The following is a 26,867-nucleotide window of genomic DNA, read 5'->3' on the forward strand; positions in this document are numbered from 1 at the left end:
GCTGCCGCCAGCCACGTCGTATCCCTTAAATAGCCGCTCTGGCGTTGGCAGCGCCGCAGGAAGCAGATTTCATCCGGAATCCATTTTGCTTGCTCTGATGCAAAAAAAAAAGTTAAAACAGGAGCGCGAGATAGGCGAACGCAAGATACCCTCAAAGGGAGACAATTCCTCTCCTTCCTGACTGTTTCCTCTCTAGTACTGAGTGCTGCTGGTGTCCTTCTCACTACCGCCACAAGAGGTGCAACCTGCAGCCAATCAGGTTATAACGGCCGTCCTGCTCCTCCCAGGATGGTACATCCATACATGCCGCAGCAAGAAGGTTTACTGTCCGAACAAGAGTATGGGGCAAATAGCAGGACATGGGGCGTTACACCAGGAGAGCTGGGCAGAAGAACAGCCAGGAACAGGAGGAACTACTAGAGCCCCACAAAGTATCCTCCAGCATCAGGACCAGAGGAATAGGAGGAGCTACCAGAGCCCTACAGAATACCCTCCAGCATCAGGACCAGAGGAACAGGAGGAGCTACCAGAGCCCCACAGAATACCCTCCAGCATCAGGACCAGAGGAACAGGAGGATCTACCAGAGCCCCACAGAATACCCTCCAGCATCAGGACAGGAGGAACAGGAGAAAATCCAGCGTCTACTGACCAAATTGCCATACACGAACTCCCGGAAGGCCAAACATCCTGTGGTGGGCCCTGAGTTTTCAGCCCAGCAGCTTGGTTGGCCCAGAGATTACCAGAATTAGCCGGCCAACCATGGGCACCTCGTACGCTAAAGATGAGAGCTGGTTCACACTCCGCATGCTTCATTAAACAGGATCCAAAGTGGGACTTAAGTGTTCCCTTCTTGTCCGAGCCATGTATATAAGCCCATTTGCCCCATCACTGCAGTCTTGTTCCCGGGTCCATACACAGATCGTATGAGTACAGATATAGTAGCAGACTGCCAGTCAGCCACTCCGTCCTTCACATTGAAAGGCATTAGTGTAGCCACAGCAAGTCCTGCTGAACTACGACGCTAATACAAGCAGCACTAGTACTACCTCCGGGTTACTTCCTGAAAGGCCACGTAGGTAACGTTATTTGTGTTTTGGTGAATTGTCTTCCTTTCGGTCTCCACTGCTTGCTCATGTGGGTAATAAGGGGCGGTGACCCAACCAGGGTCTTATAAATTGCCCCTTATTGCATTGCTTATTTTATGGCCTTTGCAGTAGGATTTTATACTGTAAAAGTTGCACCACACAAACGCGTTTTCGTGCCGTGCGATACATAGGCAGGCTCCATAGGGAAACATGGGCTACAAAACCTCGTAAATCGCAGTAATATTTAGCAGCCCGCATTTTTTTTCCCTCGCAATGTAGCAGCCTACAAAACCTCGCTAATGTGAAGGATCCCATTGAAAAGCATCAGCTTCACATACATGCGATTTGTAGTGCTGCCGCATCGCGAGAAACATCGCACGATTTTGTCACCCGTGTGAAACCGGCCTTAGAGTATAAACAATAAATGTGAAACATTCAAAAACATGCCAATTACTTACTGTGAGCGGCTCATATCATATAGGAATAAAAGACTAAAGGCCCATTATGACACAATGATTATCACTCAAAATTCGCTCAAAGCCGTCTTTTGAGTGATAATCGTGTGTAACTGCCCTGACATCGTGCCGTTTTCATTCTCCCGTCGCTCATCATCGTCTTTCAGCGTGCTGATGATCAGCCTTATCAGGGATTCACAGCGGGATACAGCTGATACAATTGTTTCAGCTGTATCCCGCTCTCTGATAATGGGCTGGGTATAAAGAACAGAGCGGTCCAGCTCTGTTCTCCATACCTAGCACGGAGCGCTCGGCTGTATAACAGCCAGGCGCTCCGTGCAGAAAATACCCCGCTTGTCTTCTGCATCCTCCGCTCCAAGTGCTTGGCTGTATGACAGCTGGGCGCTCGGAGCGGAGAACAGCTGTATGCAGAAGACAAGCGGGGACACCCCGCTTGTCTTCTGCATCCTCCACTGGCAGTGCAAGGTGATCGCCCATCTTGTGCGATGATCTTACGCTGTAAGTGACACAACGATGATCGCTCAAAAGTCGCTCGAGTGACATCTTTTGAGCAATTATCGTGTCTAAATGGGGAATAAAAAGTAGAAGGGAGGTGTGACTGCAGCAAATGAGCCCTCAGTATGTATTCCAAAATTATCCTTATTAGGAGCCACAAGGAACAAACCTACTTGCTACACAAGTATATTCTTGAGGGTTGAAGCATAATGCTGCAGAGTCCATCCACGGCACGACCGATCCTCGGGGGGGGGGGGGGGGGGGATTTGTGTGTCTGCATTATGTGCAGCCCCTCTGTTGAAAGGATAAATATCCGCATACTAAGTTGACGTTGTATGGATGAGACTTCTGAAAGGGCGTTTCCATCTGTAGCGGATCACGTGTTCTAGTGCAATAAGGCCTCTGCTTGCCGCTGCTCGGCTCCAACCTCAGACATACCAGATCCGGCATAAACTGCACCCAGACAGCGCCGGTCGGACCCTGCTGACTGTATTAAGCACCTCACTTAATCCGATGTCAGTCCGCCAGGCGAGGACAACTTAGGGATTGTTGGGTGGATTAGATGGGATGGTAGCATAATGCGAAGGTCGCGTCCCGCTAATCTCGTGGCCGGTGGGTAAAAGAACCAGTGAGGGTTCAGCTAAGACTGTTCGGTCTCGGAGAACTTTTCGTTCGTTGTAACTCTTCGCTTGCCTGTAGCCGCTGCTTTCCTGTAACTGGTCTCCCTCCCCGCGCCGCTCTGGCTGACGCTGGCCCGTTGTTGTTTGCTGTGTGATACGTTTCTGCAGATTTTCTTTCTTATAGTCTTTTTATATTTGTTTGTCCTCAAGGTCAGTAATGACAGAGAGTCCAGTCCGGTGACGTCTGCAGAGCATCTTCCTTGGAGATGGAAGGTGATTTGGAATGAAATGTTAGGGCCCTTTTACCACCACTAGGACCACCAGTTTGGCGCGTTTGTCCAACAGTTCACCCCAGCAAAAATTGTCTTTTACACAGGAGCGAGACTCACTGAGTAAATGGTTTAGGCAAGGGGTCTTTCTGGCCCACCCACCTCCATTTACAGTAAACAGGCAGCTGTTCATCAGTGATGCTGCCTGTTCACCCGGCCGGTCCCTCCTTCATCAGTGATGCTGCCTGTTCACACGGCCCGTTCCCTCCTTCATCATTGATGCTGCCTGTTCACTCGGCCCGGTCCCTCCTTCATCAGTGATGCTGCCTGTTCACTCGGCCCGGTCCCTCCTTCATCGGTGATGCTGCCTGTTCACTCGGCCCGGTCCCTCCTTCATCGGTGATGCTGCCTGTTCAAACGGCCCGGTCCCTCCTTCATCGGTGATGCTGCCTGTTCACACGGCCCGGTCCCTCCTTCATCGGTGATGCTGCCTGTTCACACGGCCCGGTCCCTCCTTCATCGGTGATGCTGCCTGTTCACACGGCCCGGTCCCTCCTTCATCGGTGATGCTGCCTGTTCACACGGCCCGGTCCCACGTTCAGCCTTCTGCTTGCAAAAACTGAACAACGATGGAGAAGCAAACGAATTCTTCTGCGTCGTTCAGTTGGTGCAGGATGTGTCGGCCTGTCTAGAAGGGCTAAAGGCTTCTTGTATGGCCTGCAGTGATAAGCGATGAGGGGATGGACTTTAGCCTTGTATTGTAGCTCAACAACAGGGAGTTTGTACGATGGTCATCACTGTCCAGAGCGGGGGGCTTCCCTCATTTGGGGAGGGATTACAGATTTCCCATCTCATGGCGCTTATTTGTCAGCTGATGTGCTGCAAACCTATGGAAAGGGGAAAAAAAGCAGATCAGATGAGCGCTGACGACGCGCCAATCGCCATTTGGCCTCCAATAACACCTTTACTCCGACGAAACCCAGCTATATACCTCCTATAGTGACATCACAACACCGGTCCTCCAGAACGCCACCGACTGTCTGTCCGCTGTCTCTAACACTATGTCCTCTCTCTGCCTGAAACTGAACCTCTCAAAAACTGACCTACTGGTATTTCCACCCTCCACTAACCGACCTCCTCCTGACATCTCCATCTCAGTGTGTGGCACAATAACTCTCAACATGCCTGCTACCTCGGGTTATATTCATCCCGATCTCTCCTTTACCCCCTACATCCAATGTCTCCCCCGAACATGTCAGCTGCACCTTAAGAACATCACAAGAATCCGCCCCTTTCTCACCGTGGACACGCTAAAAACGCTCACTGTTGCCCTCATCCACTCCCGGCTCGATTATTACAACTCGCTGCTGATCGGCCTTCCCTGTACCAGACTCTACCCTCTCTAATCCATCCTAAATGCAGCATCCATGCTCATCTTCCTGTCCAGCCGCTACTCGGACGCCTCTGCCCTGTGCCGGTCACTGCACTGGCTGCCCGTCAAATACAGAATTCAATTTAAACTCCCTACCTTCATCCAAAAAGCCCTCCACAGTGCAGCACCACCCTATATTGTATCCCTCATCCACAGCGGAGCACCACCCTATATTGTATCCCTCATCCACAGCGGAGCACCACCCTATATTGTATCCCTCATCCACAGTACTGCGCCGCCCTACAGTGTATCCCTCATCCACAGCACCGGGCCGCCCTACATTGTATCCCTCATCCACAGCACCGGGCCGCCCTACAGTGTATCCCCCATCCACAGCACCGGGCCGCCCTACAGTGTATCCCTCATCCACAGCACCGGGCCGCCCTACAGTGTATCCCTCATCCACAGCGCAGCACCGCCCTACATTGTATCCCTCATCCACAGCACCGGGCCGCCCTACATTGTATCCCTCATCCACAGCACCGGGCCGCCCTACAGTGTATCCCTCATCCACAGCGCAGCACAGCCCTGCATTGTATCCCTCATCCACAGCACCGGGCCGCCCTACATTGTATCCCTCATCCACAGCACCGGGCCGCCCTACAGTGTATCCCTCATCCACAGCGCAGCACAGCCCTGCATTGTATCCCTCATCCACAGCACCGGGCCGCCCTACATTGTATCCCTCATCCACAGCACCGGGCCGCCCTACAGTGTATCCCTCATCCACAGCACCGGGCCGCCCTACAGTGTATCCCTCATCCACAGCACCGGGCCGCCCTACAGTGTATCCCTCATCCACAGCACCGGGCCGCCCTACAGTGTATCCCTCATCCACAGCACCGGGCCGCCCTACAGTGTATCCCTCATCCACAGCACCGGGCCGCCCTACAGTGTATCCCTCATCCACAGCACCGGGCCGCCCTACAGTGTATCCCTCATCCACAGCACCGGGCCGCCCTACAGTGTATCCCTCATCCACAGCACCGGGCCGCCCTACAGTGTATCCCTCATCCACAGCACCGGGCCGCCCTACAGTGTATCCCTCATCCACAGCACCGGGCCGCCCTACAGTGTATCCCTCATCCACAGCACCGGGCCGCCCTACAGTGTATCCCTCATCCACAGCACCGGGCCGCCCTACAGTGTATCCCTCATCCACAGCACCGGGCCGCCCTACAGTGTATCCCTCATCCACAGCACCGGGCCGCCCTACAGTGTATCCCTCATCCACAGCACCGGGCCGCCCTACAGTGTATCCCTCATCCACAGCACCGGGCCGCCCTACAGTGTATCCCTCATCCACAGCACCGGGCCGCCCTACAGTGTATCCCTCATCCACAGCACCGCGCCGCCCTACAGTGTATCCCTCATCCACAGCACCGCGCCGCCCTACAGTGTATCCCTCATCCACAGCACCGCGCCGCCCTACAGTGTATCGCTCATCCACAGCACCGGGCCGCCCTACAGTGTATCGCTCATCTCAATCCATCACCCAGCTTCACTCTGCTAATGAAACCAGCCTTGGTGCCCCTTAAATTCGAACCTCTTAGTGCCGCCTTCTCCAGAGCAGCACCAGTCCTCTGGAACGTGCTACCAAAGGCTTCTGGGCAATCCGGGACTCTCAAAACTTCAGGCGTGCTCTAAAAACGCACCTCTTCAGGGAGGCATATGACATCCCCTAAACCAAACCCCTCTGTACGCCGCCTGATAACCTACTGACTGCAATCCCTGCCAGCCACCATCAACTGCCCCTGCAGCCATACCGATTCTGCGGTCACACGGCTGAACGTCTGACCATTGTTTGTGTATAGCATCCCTCGCTCTCCACCTCACCATACCGTGCGCATCTCTAGCCCGCCATACCGTCCACATCTCCCTTTACCTTCTGTATCCCCCCATTACTTGTAGTATGTAAGCTCGTTGGAGCAGGACCCGCACCCCTATTGTCTCCATCAATTGATTACTATATGTAACCGTGGTTCTGTCCTTTTTGTACTTTTGTCTTTCTGTATCCCTCCTGTCTATGTAAGCGCTGCGGAATATGTTGGCGCTATACAAATAAAGATTATTATTAATCTCAGAAGCCTTTCTGCGCATTTTAGGAATATTTGATGTGGTTTACAGAAAATTGTGGCACGCTGCATCCAGAAGTTTGCATAAAGGAAGAATATGGTGCAGGGTTTTTTTTGTATCTGGTGGGTTTATAGTGCAGGAATAAAACGCGGTCAGAACGCAGCGACTCCGGCCGAGGGGCCCACCCCCACGATCTGATATTAATGTATCTTGGGGCTGAAGTTTTCAATATTTGAATCTTAGAGCCCCCTTTAAAGGGACTCTGTGACCACAGGACAGCACCGACTAAGTTCCGCTGCTGTTTGGGGCTCTCGGATGTAACTCTTTACTCTCCTGTTCCAACACTGCTGAAGTCCACGCTACGCACGCTCCCACAGACGTCTACAAGCGATGATGGGTTCCCTTTAAATTTCTCAATGATTTGCGGTACGTGTGTTGCGCCCTTTAGTGGTGACCACAGGCAGAAAGCATTTTGTCTGCCGGGGATGTAGATCTCTACAACAGGAATTAAAGGGGTTTTCTAGCTTTAAATTATTTATGGCTTGTCAGGATAGGCCCTCAATAGATCAAAGGGGGTCAACCGCTGGGACTACAACAATCGGCTGTTTTCCTGGCCGGTACCCTTACACACCCCGTGGCCCAGCAATGTTCCACTTGAAATGGATGGGAACTGTGCTTGTAATACTAAACTCCCCTCTCTCCTCGGGACCCTCTATGTGTCGTCTCCTCCTTTGGGACCCCCACTGTGTTGTCGCCCCCTCAGGACCCCCTCTATGCTGGTACGGATTGTGCCCAACAGCCTGAATGGCTGGAGTATCTTAGCGCTCAGTAAGACTTTTGCAGTAGAATATTATTATTCTCCATTTTACGGTGGATTCTTCGTGCCGCTATCAGTTTTCCATAAATGAAAAGCGTCGCCATCATCTAGAATGTGTTCTTGTAGCTCCTGGATGGGACTGCGGCTTCTTGGAGGTCTTTGTCTTGGATATGGCGTTAGGGCTTTGATCATTCTGGCGCCCCCTGCTGGGTGATGCTGGATGGCTGGGATGTGATGAAAAATTAGTTTATTTTTTCACTAATAAACTTTTTCTCTCTCCAAAGCAAAGAGTTCCGTCTGGCGCCGGCGCGCACATGAGCATCGAGGAGCGCAAGCAGCAGATTACCATCAGAGAAGAGGCCTGGAAATCGAAGGGCATCGGCGCCTCCAACGACTCCACTCAGTTTACTGTTGCTGGGCGAATGGTAAAAAAAGGTTTGTGGCTTTTGGATATTTCATGCTTTTTGTCCTTCCTGCCAGTTCAGGGTTTTGTCCACACGAGCTCCACGATGGTCCCAGAAAGTAGCGCGGTGCAGATGATGCATGGCGGCACAAGCTGTTAATTGCTGGCATTTCCTGATTTCCGTACTGACCTCACAGGTTATCCGCGCCGCTGACCATAAACTGCCACAAAGCTGTCTGCTGCCCCCTTGTGTCCAGCACATTACTACCAGGCTCTGCTGCTGTCTTGTTATCTCCTTACTAGAATTATTTTGTGTTGCAGGACTGGCCTCGCCGACCGCCATAACGCCCGTCCCGTCCCCGGCCGCGCTCAGACTGAAGTCCACCAATGCTGTTACCAAGCCTTGTGAAGGTTTGTAATTGTCTGTATGATGATGTGTTATGTCCCTATAGCAGAGCGTCGGACCAGGGTCCTTGGACCCCCACAGGCAATGTTCCAGCCCTCCATCTATACACAGCAATTAGGTCTTGGAGGCTTTTTGTGAATTAAAGGGGTCTTCTGGGCAGTTGGAAGTGATGACAATCAGCAGACCAGGTGATCAGCTGCTGACCGTGGGGGTCCCGAGCGGTGGACCCCTTCCTATCCTCCACTGATGACCTTTTTTCCCCAGTAGCAAGTGACTGACTTTGGGCTACTTTTTTTACTGCACACTTGGGGTCCATGAACAATGCTCCGGGCCCGTCTAGCCCTGTTTATGAGCCTAGTTGGTTGTCTCCCACCATTGTAACGTTATAGAGGCAGGGCTCCCGGACGCACATTTCCAAGCGTTTGTCATTTAGCGGAATGACTTGCAGGGAATTTTAAAGAGTTTTCAGAGTTTATTTAAAGTGTGGGATGCTATCATCAGGTTAACCACTGCATCCAATGACTGCGCACCACAACGGCCCCTGATTGGTTAGAGCGAGCGGTCTGTGGAACGGCACCAGAGCAGCGAGGGTCCGAAGCCCCTGAGTTTACACTCTTATTGCCTGCTGCTGTCCCCTCCACATCTTGGCAAATCCCATTTTGAAGGGGTTTTCCAAGTTGATTATTGACGAGCTGTGCTCAGGATCCGATCCGTGGGGTCTGCCACTCTGGATGATGAGCTGTTGAGTGCTGTGGCCTCTTCTCAGGCTTGGGACGACAATACTAGGCCCACTTCAGACAAGCGATTGGTGGGGAACCCGTGTGGCGGACCCCCACCAATCTGACACTGATCATCAGTATTGTAGTCCCTGCGTGAGCCGTCCTGATGTGTGAAGTATTAAAGTATGGAACTGTAAAAAAATATATAACCTGTAGATAAAGTTTAAAAATTAACTTTAAGTTGCGCCAATAATTATGGATTTGTCTGTACAATTCCGGAGCATCATGCAGCGTACTGTAACCCTAAAACTGCGGGCGACCATGTGGGGACGTGGCGGTCACTTCTCGTCCGCTCCTCACATGACTGTAGTGCAGTAACTGGTCTTGCACTCTTCGGGACCTCCAGGGTGCTCTTTCCGGGTGTCGTTGGGGTCCCAACGGTCAGACGCCTGCTCATCTATACAGATAGAACCTCCTGTCAGTCGTTGAAGCAAATAGTCTTAGAGTCACTGGTGATGAGTCCTCCAGATCTCTTTCATCGGGTGGGAATAGCAAAGGGGGTGGAGCTTTGTCTTCATCGGGGTAGATGCCTAACTTTATATTTGTTTTTACACTGAATTCAGGCGAGTGCCCAATCTAGAGAGTCATTCTGTGTGATGCATATAGAGATGGCCATCGCTGCGGATCTCTTAAAGCCACTAACTTCCTGTTGTGACCCTTATACACCTCGTATTCTGGCATTAGTGTCTTCTAGCCCCTTAGGAGTTCAGTCCGTGACATTAGGTTACCTCTATCTGCAGGATATAGGACAACTAGCTGTCTCTGCTGAGACCCCCACTAATAACCATGTCGCCCGTGAGTAGCGGCACACTCCGCCATCACTCCCTTCATTTCTATTGGAGCGCTGAGAATGGCGGCGGTCAAGTACTCGGCGATATCCAGCGGTTTCATTGAAGTGAGTCGGGGTGAGCGGACTTGCAGGCAGCACAAGATCCCTATTCTGGTGATCGTGGGGGTCAAGCAGTCGGACCCCCTCCAATCAGCTAGTTATTCCCGATCTGCTCATGAGAAATAAGGGAATATTACCAGAATAGCCCTTTACTCTGGAGCTCATGTGATGTGACGCACGGCCGCAGGACGTATCACCACTGCTCATTCGCTTTTGTGTAAAGTGGCTCCCACTTTCTTCTATATTTTATTTATTTTTTTTTTAGAAATTGAAGCCCGTCCTGAGCTGCAGCTGGAGTCCGACAGGAAGCTGGATAAACTGGAATCATTTTTGGGAAGGCTACACAATAAAGGTGAGTTGTCAGATTCTGGTGACAATGTATGTGACTGTGAGGTGCGCTGCCTGTCCCGCTTCTCAAGGGTGTGACTGTAAGGTGCGCTGCCTGTCCCGCTCATCGGGGGTGTGACTGTAAGGTGCGCTGCCTGTCCCGCTCATCGGGGGTGTGACTGTAAGGTGCGCTGCCTGTCCCGCTCGTCGGAGGGGGGGACTGTAAGGCGAGCTGCCTGTCCCGCTCGTCGGAGGGGGGGGGACTGTAAGGCGAGCGGCATGTCCCGCTCGTCGGAGGGGGGGGGACTGTAAGGCGAGCTGCCTGTCCCGCTCGTCGGAGGGGGGGGGGGGGGACTGTAAGGCGAGCTGCCTGTCCCGCTCGTCGGAGGGGGGGGGGAGACTGTAAGGCGAGCTGCCTGTCCCGCTCGTCGGAGGGGGGGGGACTGTAAGGCGAGCTGCCTGTGGCGCTCGTCGTAGGGGGGGGGGACTGTAAGGCTAGCTGCCTGTGGCGCTCGTCGGAGGGGGGGGGACTGTAAGGCGAGCTGCCTGTGGCGCTCGTCGGAGGGGGGACTGTAAGGCGAGCTGCCTGTGCCGCTCGTCGGAGGGGGGGGGGGGGACTGTAAGGCGAGCTGCCTGTCCCGCTCGTCGGAGGGGGGGGGGGGGGGACTGTAAGGCGAGCTGCCTGTCCCGCTCGTCGGAGAGGGGGGGGACTGTAAGGCGAGCTGCCTGTCCCGCTCGTCGGAGGGGGGGGGGGGGATGTAAGGCGAGCTGCCTGTCCCGCTCGTCGGAGGGGGGGGGGACTGTAAGGCGAGCTGCCTGTCCCGCTCGTCGGAGGGGGGGGGGACTGTAAGGCGAGCTGCCTGTCCCGCTCGTCGGAGGGGGGGGGGACTGTAAGGCGAGCTGCCTGTCCCGCTCGTCGGAGGGGGGGGGGACTGTAAGGCGAGCTGCCTGTCCCGCTCGTCGGAGGGGGGGGGGGACTGTAAGGCGAGCTGCCTGTCCCGCTCGTCGGAGGGGGGGGGGGGACTGTAAGGCGAGCTGCCTGTCCCGCTCGTCGGAGGGGGGGGGGGGACTGTAAGGCGAGCTGCCTGTCCCGCTCGTCGGAGGGGGGGGGGACTGTAAGGCGAGCTGCCTGTCCCGCTCGTCGGAGGGGGGGGGGGACTGTAAGGCGAGCTGCCTGTCCCGCTCGTCGGAGGGGGGGGGGGACTGTAAGGCGAGCTGCCTGTCCCGCTCGTCGGAGGGGGGGGGGACTGTAAGGCGAGCTGCCTGTCCCGCTCGTCGGAGGGGGGGGGGGGCTGTAAGGCGAGCTGCCTGTCCCGCTCGTCGGAGGGGGGGGGGGATTGTAAGGCGAGCTGCCTGTGCCGCTCGTCGGGGGTGTGGCTGTAAGGCGCGCTGCCTGTGCCGCTCGTCGGGGGTGTGGCTGTAAGTGGCGCTGCCTGTCCCGCTCGTTGGAGGGGGGGGGGCTGTAAGGCGAGCTGCCTGTCCCGCTCGTCGGAGGGGGGGGGGGACTGTAAGGCGAGCTGCCTGTCCCGCTCGTCGGAGGGGGGGGGGGGGGGGGACTGTAAGGCGAGCTGCCTGTCCCGCTCGTCGGAGGGGGGGGGACTGTAAGGCGAGCTGCCTGTCCTGCTCGTCGGAAGGGGGGGGGCTGTAAGGCGAGCTGCCTGTCCCGCTCGTCGGAGGGGGGGGGGGCTGTAAGGCGAGCTGCCTGTGGCGCTCGTCGGAGGGGGGGGGGGGGGGACTGTAAGGCGAGCTGCCTGTGCCGCTCGTCGGGGGTGTGGCTGTAAGTGGCGCTGCCTGTCCCGCTCGTCGGAGGGGGGGGGGACTGTAAGGCGAGCTGCCTGTCCCGCTCGTCGGAGGGGGGGGGGGGGCTGTAAGGCGAGCTGCCTGTCCTGCTCGTCGGAGGGGGGGGGGGACTGTAAGGCGAGCTGCCTGTCCCGCTCGTCGGAGGGGGGGGGGGACTGTAAGGCGAGCTGCCTGTCCCGCTCGTCGGAGGGGGGGGGGCTGTAAGGCGAGCTGCCTGTCCCGCTCGTCGGAGGGGGGGGGGGGGGACTGTAAGGCGAGCTGCCTGTGGCGCTCGTCGGAGGGGGGGGGGGGGACTGTAAGGCGAGCTGCCTGTGCCGCTCGTCGGAGGGGGGGGGGGGGACTGTAAGGCGAGCTGCCTGTCCCGCTCGTCGGAGGGGGGGGGGGGGGGGGGACTGTAAGGCGAGCTGCCTGTCCCGCTCGTCGGAGGGGGGGGGACTGTAAGGCGAGCTGCCTATCCCGCTCGTCGGAGGGGGGGGGGCTGTAAGGCGAGCTGCCTGTCCCGCTCGTCGGAGGGGAGGGGGGGGGCTGTAAGGCGAGCTGCCTGTCCCGCTCGTCGGAGGGGGGGGGGGGGGCTGTAAGGCGAGCTGCCTGTCCCGCTCGTCGGAGGGGGGGGGGGCTGTAAGGCGAGCTGCCTGTCCCGCTCGTCGGAGGGGGGGGGGGGGGCTGTAAGGCGAGCTGCCTGTCCCGCTCGTCGGAGGGGGGGGGGGACTGTAAGGCGAGCTGCCTGTGGCGCTCGTCGGAGGGGGGGGGGGGGGGGGGACTGTAAGGCGAGCTGCCTGTGGCGCTCGTCGGAGGGGGGGGGGGGGGACTGTAAGGCGAGCTGCCTGTGGCGCTCGTCGGAGGGGGGGGGGGGCTGTAAGGCGAGCTGCCTGTCCCGCTCGTCGGAGGGGGGGGGGGGCTGTAAGGCGAGCTGCCTGTCCCGCTCGTCGGAGGGGGGGGGGGGGGGGCTGTAAGGCGAGCTGCCTGTCCCGCTCGTCGGAGGGGGGGGGGGGGGGACTGTAAGGCGAGCTGCCTGTGGCGCTCGTCGGAGGGGGGGGGGGGGGGACTGTAAGGCGAGCTGCCTGTGCCGCTCGTCGGGGTGTGGCTGTAAAGTGCGCTGCTGTTTCGGATCCTCTGACTTGCGGAGGTTGCTGACTATCAACCTTTTTTTCTGTTTCTCCGTCTAGTTGGCGGCCTGCAGGACACGACACTCAGCGTCACCAGTAAATCCGTGAAAGAAGTTATGAAGCTTGATGACGACGAGACGTTCTCGCGCTTCTACCGGCCGTTGGCGCCGCAGCCCCACAGCTCGTCCTTCTTTGATGATGATTTTGATTTTTTGTTTCGTGCTGAAGAACCAAAGTGAGTATTGTGAATCCGTCGTCCTCAGTGTTTTGGGTCCCGGCTGGCTGATAGCCGTGACGAGTAGGCGTGCTCCCAGGACAGCGGCGCTGACTGCCTGTTCTGCCGCCGGGAACAGTAAATGTTCTGCTGATTCGTCAGCAAATTCTTTTTATCAACTTGACTTTTTAAGTTGTTTAGGAAGCAGATGGAAGTTAATGGGAGAAATCCGGGAACATCTCGGATGATTCCACGTCTGCAGTCATTCTTCATGCTGCCAAACAAGCTGTTATTTGAAGAGCGCTGCTCCTGCAGGAGAACCGGTGCTCAGTCGGCTCATCTCTTGACCTCTGAGTATCATATTGCAGTAACTAACAGGTCACTAAATACAACAACGTGTAAAGACGAGCTGCTCTTCCAGGCGAGGGGATTGATGTAGCCATGCCGCGAGAGCATGCTTTACATGGGACGATTATCGTGCTGGCGAGAGGCGTGCCGTGTAACGGCCCGCGGAGGCTGAGGGGAGGCGTGCCGTGTAACGGCCCGCGGAGGCTGAGGGGAGGCGTGCCGTGTAACGGCCCGCAGAGGCTGAGGGGAGGCGTGCCGTGTAACGGCCCGCGGAGGCTGAGGGGAGGCGTGCCGTGTAACGGCCCGCGGAGGCTGAGGGGAGGCGTGCCGTGTAACGGCCCGCGGAGGCTGAGGGGAGGCGTGCCGTGTAACGGCCCGCGGAGGCTGAGGGGAGGCGTGCCGTGTAACGGCCCGCGGAGGCTGAGGGGAGGCGTGCCGTGTAACGGCCCGCGGAGGCTGAGGGGAGGCGTGCCGTGTAACGGCCCGCGGAGGCTGAGGGGAGGCGTGCCGTGTAACGGCCCGCGGAGGCTGAGGGGAGGCGTGCCGTGTAACGGCCCGCGGAGGCTGAGGGGAGGCGTGCCGTGTAACGGCCCGCGGAGGCTGAGGGGAGGCGTGCCGTGTAACGGCCCGCGGAGGCTGAGGGGAGGCGTGCCGTGTAACGGCCCGCGGAGGCTGAGGGGAGGCGTGCCGTGTAACGGCCCGCGGAGGCTGAGGGGAGGCGTGCCGTGAGCGCTGGCGTATCATGGGTCCATGTATCTCCCATCAGCCCGGACAGTCAGCTGGTCTGTGGGGTGGTAATCTGCTGCCACAAGGACTCCTAATCTTCAGTGGGGTCCGTATTACTGCCGCTATCCAGAGCGCTATAGGGTGCCCTATTTTGCATGCACGTCAATGTGTTTCTTTTTTTTTTCTCATTACACTTTGGTATTGCAGTGTACACAGTGTCCCTGAAAATAAGACCCTGTCTTGTAGGAATTTTTGTCCCGAAAGAGGCGCTATGTCTTATTTTTAGGGGTGGTCTTACTTTACTCAGCAGGCTTGGTTTGGGTCCTCCGGAGCTTCGTCAGTCCTTGGCCTCCCACAGAAGATCACTTCCTGGTTATGGGATTCATAAATCCTGCCTCCAGGAAGCGATGGCTGTGATTGGTTCATCCAGCTGCCTTGATTGACTGAGCAGCACTCAATGAACTAAGCACAGCTGCCGTTGTGGAGGCGGGGTTTATGGATTGGGGCAGCCGAGGCGACGGATTCCTTCTTTTTTGAATCTAATGCAGCTAGGGCTTATATTTCAAGCATCCCCTGAAATCCAGAGAAATCAGGCTTATTTTCAGGGAAATGTCTGCGTGTGGCCGGGCTACACGGTCCCCATAACGCTAGGCCGATTGCGCAGCTCCTGAACTACGGACACCTGGTAGCGCGCCGTGCTGCGTTGTCTTTACAACTCGACTTTTATGGCCTGTGCCCAACGCTGGTGACGGCAGGAAAACCGTGTCTTCTAACAAACCATACACGTGAACCCCGCTCTAGTACAGCCGACGTGCCGCTGCTCCCACCGCTCCAGACACCTGACTGCCGTGACAGGCGCTGCACAAGAGGCGCCCCGCTCTAGTACAGCCTACATGCCGCTGTACGGTGATGATGTGTCCATCCCATACGTACCCCACCGCTTCTGAGACCTCACCGCCGCGGCGGGCGCTGCACAAGAGGCGCCCCGCTCTAGTACAACTGACGTGCCGCTGCTCCCACCGTGGCAGGCACTGCATAAGAGGCGCCCCGGTTTTTCTTCTCCCTCGTTCCACCATCTTGCCAGGTCACCGTCACAGCCTCCATACGGGTTGTCCGTCATTTTCCTGAAGTGTGTATTGCCCGATGGCTTAGAGGGGTTGTACGCAGTCACAAGAACACAGCTGCTCCCACCTAAAACAGCCCCCAGCTGGCCGCAAGCGGTATTGCAGTTCAGCCCCATTCACTTCAGTGAAGAGAACTGCGGTGCGGCAGCAACTCCTGAAGTCCTTTCTTGGTGATTTTTTTTTTCATAGTTTTTCCTGTAATCCTAGGTTGACCTCCGCTGTCGCAGAACACAAGCGTGCAGTGAGACCGCTGCGCAAGGTGCAGGCTTCAGGGAACCCGCTTAGGATGCTTGCAGCCCGCAGCGACATCCTGCAGGAGTACACTGAGACCCGGCTAAATGTGGCCTTCGTGGAGTCAAAGAGGATGAAGGTGGAAAAAAGTGAGTAGAAGGGCTCCTTCACGGGCATGCGTGGTTCTCGGTCTGTACTCATGGACTGCCTATTCCCTGCACATATGGCTCCTGCAGCATGTTTTGGTTTTTTTTTAAGGCGGGGGGGGGGGGGGGGTTGTTGTATTAGTGTCAACTGTGTTGCAAGCAGGTCCCATTGACTTTATGTGCAAGTAGGTGGTGAATCCGCATTTAGCGCATGTTTTCACAGCGTATTTCCGCTATCTCATTGATAGGCTGTTTCAGTCGGTAATGTGGGGCGGGCTTTGTGCTTGTTTTTTTCTTTTCACGTACATAAATGTGGCCGGAATATCTACAGCATGCGAGGCCTTAGATTGTCACTCCGTGTCGCTCGAATGTTGCATTTGTCCCTCTCGTTCAGCTATAAACGCCGCGGACCAATCTTCCCTGTTGAGCCCCGCTGTGGTCCCTGGCCATTGCTGTGACATTTTGCGCTGTGACTCATACTGTATATTGACTGTTATGGGGAGTGGAAGCTTCCAGAGGCTCCTCATGGTTTTCTCTTTAACTTTTTTTTTTTTTTGTCTAGTGGCAAAAAATTCTAATTTTTCTGAGGTGGCGCTGGCCGGACTGGCGAGTAAAGAGAACTTCAGCAGTGTCAGTCTGCGCAGCGTTAACTTTACAGAGCAGCACTCCAACAACAGCGCTGTGCCGTATAAGCAGCTGATGCTAATACAGATTAAAGGTATGTGATGTGTCCGTTGTACGTACCCCACCGCCCTAGTACAGCGGACGTGCCGCTGCTCGGTGATGTGTCCGTCATATCTACCCCACCGCTTTAGTACAGCCGACGTGCCGCTGATCAGTGATGATGTGTCTAGCACCAATAACTCGGCCTCGTTGGAAGTCGCTCCGATCGCTGGATTTTCCCATCTAATGTGGATTCACACTGAAACTGATCCACAAAAACTTGTCACAGGATTTCTGCTGTCCTGTTCTATCAGTCGCTCCGGTGCTGCACATTACTGTCCCTGTGTAGGAACTGTACAAATAACGGTCAGTGTTTCTTCTTTAGGACGTCGACACGTGCAGTCGAGGCTGGTTGAGCCCCGGGCTTCCTCCCTAAACAGCGGCGACTGTTTCCTGCTGATCTCCCCACACTTCTGCTTCTTGTGGGTTGGAGAGTTTGCAAACGTTATTGAGAAAGCAAAGGTTGGTGAGCTGTTCTTGTCTCCACCGGGCCTCTACAGCGCTGCCCAAGGTCTGCTGGAGATGGCTATATCTGCATCTGTGCTAATATTGCTTCTTCAGGGTCACAGCGTGCCAATCCCCAGATAGGAGGAAACGGCATTGGGGTCGAGGACTTGTGCACGTTTGGAAACGGACCTGGGGGGGTTCATTGTAAAGTTCCTTATGCTCCTTTGGGGTCCGGCCGTCTGGCCACTCGAGGTGAGGGAGGGGGTCCGGCCACTCGGGGTGAGGGAGGGGGTCCGGCCGACCGGCCACTCGGGGTGAGGGAGGGGGGTCCGGCCGACCGGCCACTCGGGGTGAGGGAGGGGGGTCCGGCCGACCGGCCACTCGGGGTGAGGGAGGGGGGTCCGGCCGACCGGCCACTCGGGGTGAGGGAGGGGGGTCCGGCCGACCGGCCACTCGGGGTGAGGGAGGGGGGTCCGGCCGACCGGCCACTCGGGGTGAGGGAGGGGGGTCCGGCCGACCGGCCACTCGGGGTGAGGGAGGGGGGTCCGGCCGACCGGCCACTCGGGGTGAGGGAGGGGGGTCCGGCCGACCGGCCACTCGGGGTGAGGGAGGGGGGTCCGGCCGACCGGCCACTCGGGGTGAGGGAGGGGGGTCCGGCCGACCGGCCACTCGGGGTGAGGGAGGGGGGTCCGGCCGACCGGCCACTCGGGGTGAGGGAGGGGGGTCCGGCCGACCGGCCACTCGGGGTGAGGGAGGGGGGTCCGGCCGACCGGCCACTCGGGGTGAGGGAGGGGGGTCCGGCCGACCGGCCACTCGGGGTGAGGGAGGGGGGTCCGGCCGACCGGCCACTCGGGGTGAGGGAGGGGGGTCCGGCCGACCGGCCACTCGGGGTGAGGGAGGGGGGTCCGGCCGACCGGCCACTCGGGGTGAGGGAGGGGGGTCCGGCCGACCGGCCACACGGGGAGAGGGGGGGGGGGTCCGGCCACTCGGGGAGAGAGCGGGGTCCACTGCATATAAGAGCAGCCGCCTGGTGGCTGCAATGGTTTTAGCTGATACCTTTATATGGACTCTATCTGCAGGCTTCAGAGCTGGCTTCCATCATCCAGACAAAGAGGGAATTGGGGTGCAGAGCATCCTACGTGCAGACGATCGAGGAGGGGATCAATACCCACACACACTCTGCCCGGGAGTTCTGGAAGCTTCTGAGTGGCCAGTCAGACTATCAAGGTAAGTCTTGTTGGCCAGCGCTCGTTCCTTACCTGTAGCATGAGGATGAGCGCTCGTTACCTGCATACAGAATGCTGTAATTGACACCGCTGTTCCTGGTTACTCGGGAGGTGTGCCGCCAGCACAAAAGATACGGTCAGCCAATGGATGAGTGGGTTCATTCATTGGTTGCTCATTAGCCCTTTTACATGGGCTGGTGATCAGGGAATGAACGTTTGGGCCTGTTCCTTGGGTCATCCAGGAATCGCATAAAACAGCAGCTATCAGTACAGCCCATTGGAAGCCCATCCTAGGACAGGAGAATTAATGTGTAGAGCGGGAAAGGGGGTGACGCCGACCCTGCTCTGTCCACCCATGTTAGACTCCACCCATGGCCCCGCCTCCTCTAGTCAGCAACCCCTTTAAGCTGGACCTTGCTGGTGCGAATACTTCTAAGTAGGGCTGACCCACATGTACTTGTTGGGGCGGGACAGACATGCAGCGCTCCTAGTTTACCTGCACGTTCCACTTGGGAAGAGTTCAATCTGCAGAAGTACAAGGAAGGCCACAATCCAGCCGTCACCAGAAACACATGATACTGTGATGTAATATGCGCCCGGCGCTCAGGTCCGTGCACCGTGCGTAAATGTGACTCACTTCAGAGACCCGTGCGTTCTCCCAGTCTATGAGAGGGTGTGTAGACAGCAGTCTGAAGAGCGTGAGATGTCTGCGCACTGCGAGGGACGCTGCAGGAACGACGTCACAAGTTACTTCATGGCAGGCGGCTCCTTCCCTTTTATATTTTGCTTCTGTAATTGCAGATGCTGGAAACCCGGAAGAAGACGAACGCTATGAAAACGCCATCATTGAAACAAACTGCATCTACCGCCTGCTGGAGGACAAGTTGGTGCCCGTTGATGACTTTTGGGGTAAAGTCCCCAAGTGTTCTCTCCTCCAGTCTAAAGAGGTTGGTGATCACAGGGTCTGCAGTCCCACCAGCCCGGCCCTGACCTGGGCTCCACCACTAGAGTGACATGCCCCCGTGGCGTAGAGCGGCAGTCCGTGTGCCAGTGGGGCAATGACTATAAAGATGAAAGCATCTTTTATATGAGTGTAGGACGTAACTGTCCCATTGAGACCCTTGAAGATCTATCCCCACGGATGCTGTGACTTTAGACAGGGCTCTGTCACCAACCGTGAATAAGGGTTCGATCACATGGGCATAACGCTCCCCGTGTGCACCTAACGGCCCGCCGCCCTGTCAGCCGATGGTCTGTAAACGCTCTCGGCGTCTCCTATTCTGCCTTGAATTCTTGGTTGTCAATTGCCATTTCAAGTCAACAGACCATGGGTAAACTAAAGATGAACGCACGGCCTTCTGGGGGTTTTCTGTCTTTTGCATGTGTGAAAAATGAATGACGCACAGAAGTAGACGCAGCGGAAACTCGCGGAATGTCCGCATACATGGATTAAAATTAGTCAGTTTTTCAGACCAAAATTGGCATTGCTTGTGTGAGTAACGCCTAACGAGAAAATGGGACTCAAAGCCGAGGGAAAACCTGTCCTCTACTGGTTTGGAATGGGTGCAGGGATGTCCCCAGGGGCCGAATGCAGGGCTAGTCCTCTAGGAGTGGGAGAAGCGGCTGGCTACAGTCTATGCTAGAAGACTAGTACCTGTGATTCTGGTGGCGCCACTTACTAATATAGTGAAAGGGATTGGCGTTGGTCACAGGTCCTAAACCTTACAGGACCTGTGATGATGTCACTGTCATTTGATCAGGCACTGGGGCTCTGAGCTCCGCCCCTAGTCACATGACTGTGACATCACCACAGGCCCTATAAGCTCACGGCTGCTGTCGGGCTCTGCATGTCTTAAATCCTGTGATGACATCGCCGTCATGTGATCAGGGGCGGAGCTCAGAGCCTCTGACTGATCACATGACGGTGACATCACACATCATTTACAGACAGGTGGTCCTATTTTTAAGCCGTCTTTCTTCCCGCAGGTGCTAGTGTTGGACTTCGGCAGCGAGGTGTACGTGTGGCACGGCAAGGAGGTGACGCTGGCTCAGAGAAAAGTGGCCTTTCAACTAGCAAAACACCTCTGGAACGGTGTGTTTGACTATGAGAACTGCGATATTAATCCTCTGGATCCGGGGGAATGCAACTCTCTCATACCGAGGTAACCCCTTCATCCAATGAGACCCAACTAATATATACACTGACCGCCCCTTTATTAGATCCCCAGCCTCTCATGGTTGGCACTTCCCTGTACAGTAATTCTCCCGTGACCCCGGAGTGCGGCATAAAATCATTGACAAGTTTTCCGTGGATCAGTTTCAGTGTGAATCCGCATTAGATGGAAGATACAGCAATCAGATTGACTTCCAACGAGGTCGGTCATCAGTGCTAGACTAGTCGGGGCCTCACTGACAACCGCGGTGGGGGTTTTCTCATGTAACGGTGTGGAGAGTATACAGAGAATGGCGCCATCGAGGAAAACATCCAGTGAAAGGGGATCCTGTGGACGGAAACAACTCATCCCTGAAAGGGGTCGGAGGAGGATGTCAGGAATCGTTCTGACCAACAGGCTGCACAGACAGCTGAGTACAACGCTGGAGCGCCAACTAACGTGTCCTAACGCACAACTCGCCGTTCCTCCGCACGGATGGGCTATAACAGCGGACGACCGGTTCCAGCGACATTGTGTCTAGAGGAACAGAAAGTCTTGTATCTCTGAGCAGCAGAAAACATCTCCTGGTCAGATGGGTCCAGATTTCTGTTGCTGATGGGAGATCAGAATTTGGCGCAGGTAGAATGAATCGCTGACCCCTTCCTGTCAGCCAGTCAGAACATGTCAGCACCGCCATCTAATCTGCAGCAACTACAAGAAGCTTCCTGTCCGCAGGGGCCAAAATTCCTGCAGAACAATGTCATCACCAAGTGGGATCTACAACATGACGAATCACTGCGGGTCTGAAGGGTGAAGGAGCCCAACGCTTCTAGATGGGGGTCTCCATTAAAGGGGCGGTCGGTGTATATAGGAGTCAGTATTGACGGTGATGCGGCCCCCATAATTGTATCTGCTGATATTTCCATGTAACGGCTCACCTTGCTCTGCAGGAAGGGCCACGGGCGTCCCGATTGGGCGATATTCGGTCGGCTGACAGAACACAACGAAACGATATTGTTTAAGGAGAAGTTCCTGGACTGGACGGAGCTGAAGAAACCCGAGAAGACTTTGTGTGAGGAAGTCCCCAAGCAAAAGGCAAAGCGCTGGACTTCTATCATGTGTTTACACGTAACTGCGAGGCCTGGGGGTTACACGGCCGTCTGACCAGACTCGTCTGCCTTTCAGGGTCCTGGTAAAGCTCAGTGCTGACCTATACAGACTCCGTGCTGCTCATGGAGTCCAGAGGCTGCCGCCATAAGCGGCTCAGGAGGCACCATATTCCTGCGAGGAACGGTAGAAAGTACATTGTAGCAGAAACCTGCCTGTATGCTAATGACTGGAGGCGGGCCATCCTCTTGTGCACGCCCCCACCCAGACCCAGAGAACTCCTGGGGTCTACACCTTGTATGCCCAGAGAGCCACACGCGAACATTGGTGGTAGAGGAGGCGGCCGAGGCCTGGATGGGGGCGTGCATAACAAGAGGATGCCCCGCCTCCACTCATTAGCATACAGGGCATGGGAGAATAAAAATAGTTTTTCTTCTAATGTATCTTCCACCATTTCTTGCGCTCGTGTTTCACACACCTCAGCGCTGAGGTCGCCGGTGCGGATGACAAATGTGATGACAGGATTTCTTTTAAGAATATATTAAATCCGCCGTGCGCGGACGCCAGCCGTCATGAGACCCCCACAGCCGAACCCACCAACTGTTGGGTTGGTAAGGGGGGTCCTACAAACCTTGATGGGAGGGCAGAGGATGGGGTCTCACAATGGCTGACGGTTCCCCGACTCCCCGTACACGAGCGCAGCGGCGTTAGGAGACGTCGGGGCGCTGCCTGCTGGTTCCGGCTTCAGTGATTGTCTGAAGTGCTGGATAGACGTATCCAGAGAGTCTACTTACCTGTCTGGTATGTTGTAGGAGCCCAGCGAGGGCGACCATTTACATGGAAGGATCTAGGGGGCGCTCAGCGTCTTTCTGACCACTTTTGCTTCCGTGTGGGAATTTGCGCACCATAGTATACGGATAATGAATCCTTTCAGACCGGCACATATTTACGCAGCTTGTCCTATTTGGTCCGTATTATTGACTGAAACAGCCCATTACAGTCAAACCGGATTACGTAAATCCCCAGTGAATACAGATGATGCTACGTAATCATGAAAACGGCGCCGCAGGGGCGGTTGTAAAGGATGCACCAAAACTGCACTGCGTAGTTGCAGACCACAAGTTCTCCCGTGTAAATGAACCCCCAGCGTCTACCGTGACGTTCAGAGCTCCAGTTTGCGAGCGCTTCATGGTCACATGGAGGCAGAGCTAAATCTGCGATGGTTCGCGGTGGTCGCTTTGTGCGCAGATGTTTATATCTACTGTATGTGAACTGTAATGCGGCTCTTTAGGATGTCCTCAATCCTGAAGTTTAGAGCAGGTGACTTGGATGGCGCCGGCTATGTCTCGCCGGGGAGGGGGGCGGACGCCGGTTGTATCTGACACCTTCTTTTGGTTTGTGCGGTAGAGATATGGTATTTAACAATCTCCCTTTACACTGACAGATGGACGAGGATGCAGACGGCGGGGGCTGTGATGTCATGCTGATGGTCCCCGTCTCCCAGGCCGCGGTGGCGACTGTCTTGGATGGATTTAATGTGGGCCGCGGTTACGGGCAGATTGAGGGCGATGACGGGAGGCAGTATGAGATCAGCACGGTGTCCGTGGACGTCTGGCACATCCTGGAGTTCGACTACAGCCGGCTCCCGGCGCAGAGCATCGGCCAGTTCCACGAGGGAGACGCCTACGTGGTGAAGTGGAAGTACCTGGTGAGCACCACAGGTGAGGAGGCTGATCAGTGGGGGTCCCGCAGCACTCCGTCACATTGACTATATTCGCTGGTTTTCGCCTACTTCCGGCTTCATAGAGGTGTATAGGGATCTTCTGGAGAACTCGCAGCTCGTTGCATCAGGTTTCCCTTTTTTGAACGGGGAGAATAAGTCCTGCAATTCACTAATTTCTTTTTAGCAAAAATTGATGGAACGGAATTGAAATTAATGCGGATTGTCTGGGATCTGAGTTTCTGCTCTAAGGGAGAAATTTTTAAAAGATGGAAAATGAAATGTGGCGTAAAAGGGTTTTCACATAATACGTCGGCCCACAGGACAAGAGACAGCGTGCGGGCCGGTGGAGTCTGACTACCGGGAAGGCGTGACGGTCGCACGCGGCCGCTCCGTCCGTTTCATTGGGCCTGCTGGAGATGGCGGAGTCCTTGAACTTGTCCCAGAGTAGTTGGCAGCTTCGTTCCTGGCCGCGCCGCACCCCTGGAGTCCCTCATACTATATAACGGGGAGGCCTTGTTTTCATGGGGTCAGAGGTGTAATGTTCCCGGCTGCACAGCGGCGTGTCCGTGGCTTTCCGCAGACTCACTCTACAACCTCCCCAAGAGCTGCTGCTTTGTGCCGCCAGTCTTGGTAATTTCCCCCGTTGTTCTCAATGAGGACCTGTTGTGACGCAGAATCAGTTGGGCCGGATGCGATGCTCTGCGGCCCCGCTCGCTCGGTTTATGTACATTTTGCTCTTACGGCAGTCGGGTCCGATGTTGCCCTTTCGCAGCTGCTTGACCCATCAGCGCAAATTTACTACCATATAGCCCTCACCTACTTGGCACCGCACTGATGTTGCTCTTTGACAATTTCAGACACTCTTTCAAGATGTCTGGCAAAGGGGTGTGGCTTTGCACTAGGGGGGCAGAGCCAAAATGCACATAGATTTTGCCAATTTTATGGTGCAATTTGTGGTATCAAGTCCTGCCAGACGGGCCAAGAAGTGGCAGATGATGCCTTCCGTCGCTGTGACGCATCTGCGGATCTTTCGTGCCGTCTAACGGATGTTCAGGCAGCAGAATCACGACGAATTCAACCAAATACAAAAAAGCGTCCCGCTCCTTCGCATTCTGCCGGCGTTTTTGGTGTGGATCTGGGTGTGAGCATTTGTGCCAAGAAGTGATTTGCTGAAAAAAATGAGGATTTTGGTTTTTAGAGTCAGAATTTACCGTGGAATTTTCGTTGTGAATCCCGCCATGTGAACATTTGCCGTAAGTATTAGGCAGCATTGAAGGCGTCGGACGCTGGAGCTACGAAGAGCCCATCTGGGTTCAGGAGGGGCAGTTCTGTAGAGCGTTGCTGCCCACTGCTGACTGTCTACTACGACGCAGCCGGTGGGCCGGAGGTAAAGGTGCAATGGGCCGGGTTCTTTGCAGACATTGTGCCAGAAATATGCCTAGATGCACCTTAACGCCCCGTTGTAGAGTTGTTTCTGGTATTTGGAGAGGGGGTGTTGCCACATGGGATAGGGGCGTGGTTTACAGGTCACCTCTAGGAATAGTTCCCAAAACCCCTCCGACCACAGTCGCCAAACTTAATTTTCACCATGTCTGCGGGGATGCCTGGAAGCAGGAGTAGTGAAAAAGATCCTTGCAGCGACAGCGGTATGGCAGTGCTTTAGTCATCCGGCGCTGCTCGTGTGGTAATGGGGGGTACAAGTTGCTCCACCACCAAAAAAAGAAAATCCGGAGTGCCTTTGTAGTCGTTGGCAGCGTTCACACAAGAGAGACTGTTCCTTCAGCTGCATAATGTGGTTTAGGGATGTGACGGACCGCGGGGGAACACACCGCGCCCGCGATCTCTAGGAAGCCCATACAGACCATTTATCGGTGCTCGTACATAAGATACATGCCGTGAGACGGGAATGTTGTAACCTGCCATCTGCGCCGCCGCGTCACTGATCCGCTCGTGTCTGCACTTCTTAAAAAGTTGTGGTTTTGGCCAATTATGGCGCTAATCTCTGCGAGGCGTCGTCTTACACGGAGACGAGGTGTTTGTATTCACAACGCTCTGGTTGGCCTGCACAAATATGTACACATGTGGCCTCCCGGTGCGATCACTGGGGATCTGGCCACCGGCAATGCATGTGAATGCAGGATGTCTCCCTCCGTCCCATAGAAGTCAATGCACTGCCGGTCGCGGGGGGCCGATCTCGGGGTCGCAGGGGGCTCCTGTGTACTGCAGGTGAGGCATCAATTTCTTTAATGATAAACCTCATTAATTGACCTTTTAGATACAATGTTGGTCCGGGCAGCGAAGCCCAACGTGACCGCGGTTTTCAAATGGTTAAAGATTGTACATGTATTTTGGACGTGTGGTGCCATCTGTGTGTGTAGCTGTGGCCCCGCCATCCCGGCCTCTGTAGAGCTCGCTGCACGGACTGCATCCTGCTCAGCTCCTAATAATCCGCCTCGGCTCCTGCAGATTTGCTCTTCCTGTAATTAAAGGCTCAGAGCTCCTTCTGTGACTAATTGGCTTTGATTCTGAGTGACGTCCATCCAATGTGTCCGACCTGTTGGGAGCGCCACCCGCAGGATTATTACAGGGAAATGCAACGGTCATTGTCTGCTTCACTCCTCAACACAATTAGATTACTTCAGAGCTGCACTCAGTATTCTGCTCGTAGTCACATGTGCTAAGTGTGAACAAAGCTGCCCAATGCCGAACTGTCAGCGCAGGTCCCACTTCACCCTCATGGAGTCTGTATAACAGTGTGCTCCATAGCCGCTGGAGGGTTTTCTGTAGGGCTCTGGTAGCTCCTCCTGTCTTGATGCTGAAGGGTATTCTGTGGGGCTCTGGTAGCTCCTCCTGTTCCTCCAGTCCTGATGCTGGAGGGTATTCTGTAGGGCTCTAATAGCTCCTCCTGTTCCTCAGATCCTGATGCTGGAGGGTATTCTGTAGGGCTCTAATAGCTCCTCCTGTTCCTCCAGTCCTGATGCTGGAGGGTATTCTGTAGGACTCCAATAGCTCCTCCTGTTCCCCTGGTCCTGATACTGGAGGGTATTCTGTAGGGCTCTGGTAGCTCCTCCTGTTCCTCCGGTCCTGATGCTGGAGGGTATTCTCTGGGGCTCTGGTAGCTCCTCCGGTCCTGATGCTGGAGGGTATTCTGTAGGGCTCTGGTAGTTCCTCCGATCCTGATGCTGGAGGGTATTCTGTAGGTCTCTGGTAGCTCCTCCGGTTCCTCCGATCCTGATGCTGGAGGGTATTCAGTAGGGCTTTTGGTAGCTCCACCTGTCCCTTCCTCCTGATGCTGGAGGGTATTCTGTAGGGCTCCAGTAGCTCCTCTGGTCTTCATGCTGCAGGGTATTCTGTAGACCTCTGGTAGCTCCCCCCGTTCCTCTGCTCCTAATGCTGGACGGTATTCTGTAGGGCTCTGGTAGCTCCTCCTGTCCTGATGCTGGAGGGTATTTTGTGGGGCTCTAGTAGCTCCTCCTGGTCCTGGCTGTTCTCCCTTTGCCCGACTCTCCTGGTGTAACGCCCCGTGTCCTGCTATCTGCCCCATACTCTTGTGCAGACAGTAAACTACCTTGCTGTGGCACGTATGGATGCGCCATCCTGGAGGAACAGGGCTGCCGATACACCCTGATTGGCTGCAGGTGGTTCCTCGTGTGGCGGTAGTGAGAAGAACACCAGCAGGACCCAGAAATAGAGAGGAAACAGTCAGAAAGGAGGAGAA

At 55.7% G+C, this 26,867-nt stretch overlaps 1 protein-coding gene across 1 annotated transcript in view; it reads left to right on the forward strand.

The window, feature by feature from the left end:
* The window catches only part of SVIL (supervillin), a 160,130-nt gene that overhangs the window by 119,779 nt on the left and 13,484 nt on the right, over positions 1-26,867 (forward strand). The window contains exons 23-35 of the mRNA XM_066584709.1: positions 2,888-2,950; positions 7,556-7,706; positions 7,996-8,085; positions 10,014-10,100; positions 13,042-13,216; positions 15,601-15,773; positions 16,333-16,488; positions 16,819-16,955; positions 18,020-18,167; positions 18,968-19,113; positions 20,153-20,328; positions 21,270-21,414; positions 22,871-23,147. Of these exons, the coding sequence (XP_066440806.1) occupies positions 2,888-2,950; positions 7,556-7,706; positions 7,996-8,085; positions 10,014-10,100; positions 13,042-13,216; positions 15,601-15,773; positions 16,333-16,488; positions 16,819-16,955; positions 18,020-18,167; positions 18,968-19,113; positions 20,153-20,328; positions 21,270-21,414; positions 22,871-23,147 (1,924 nt within the window). The remainder of the gene's footprint in view (positions 1-2,887; positions 2,951-7,555; positions 7,707-7,995; positions 8,086-10,013; positions 10,101-13,041; positions 13,217-15,600; positions 15,774-16,332; positions 16,489-16,818; positions 16,956-18,019; positions 18,168-18,967; positions 19,114-20,152; positions 20,329-21,269; positions 21,415-22,870; positions 23,148-26,867) is intronic.

Source organism: Eleutherodactylus coqui, chromosome 12, assembly GCF_035609145.1.
Source record: "Eleutherodactylus coqui strain aEleCoq1 chromosome 12, aEleCoq1.hap1, whole genome shotgun sequence".
Lineage (NCBI taxonomy): Eukaryota > Metazoa > Chordata > Amphibia > Anura > Eleutherodactylidae > Eleutherodactylus > Eleutherodactylus coqui.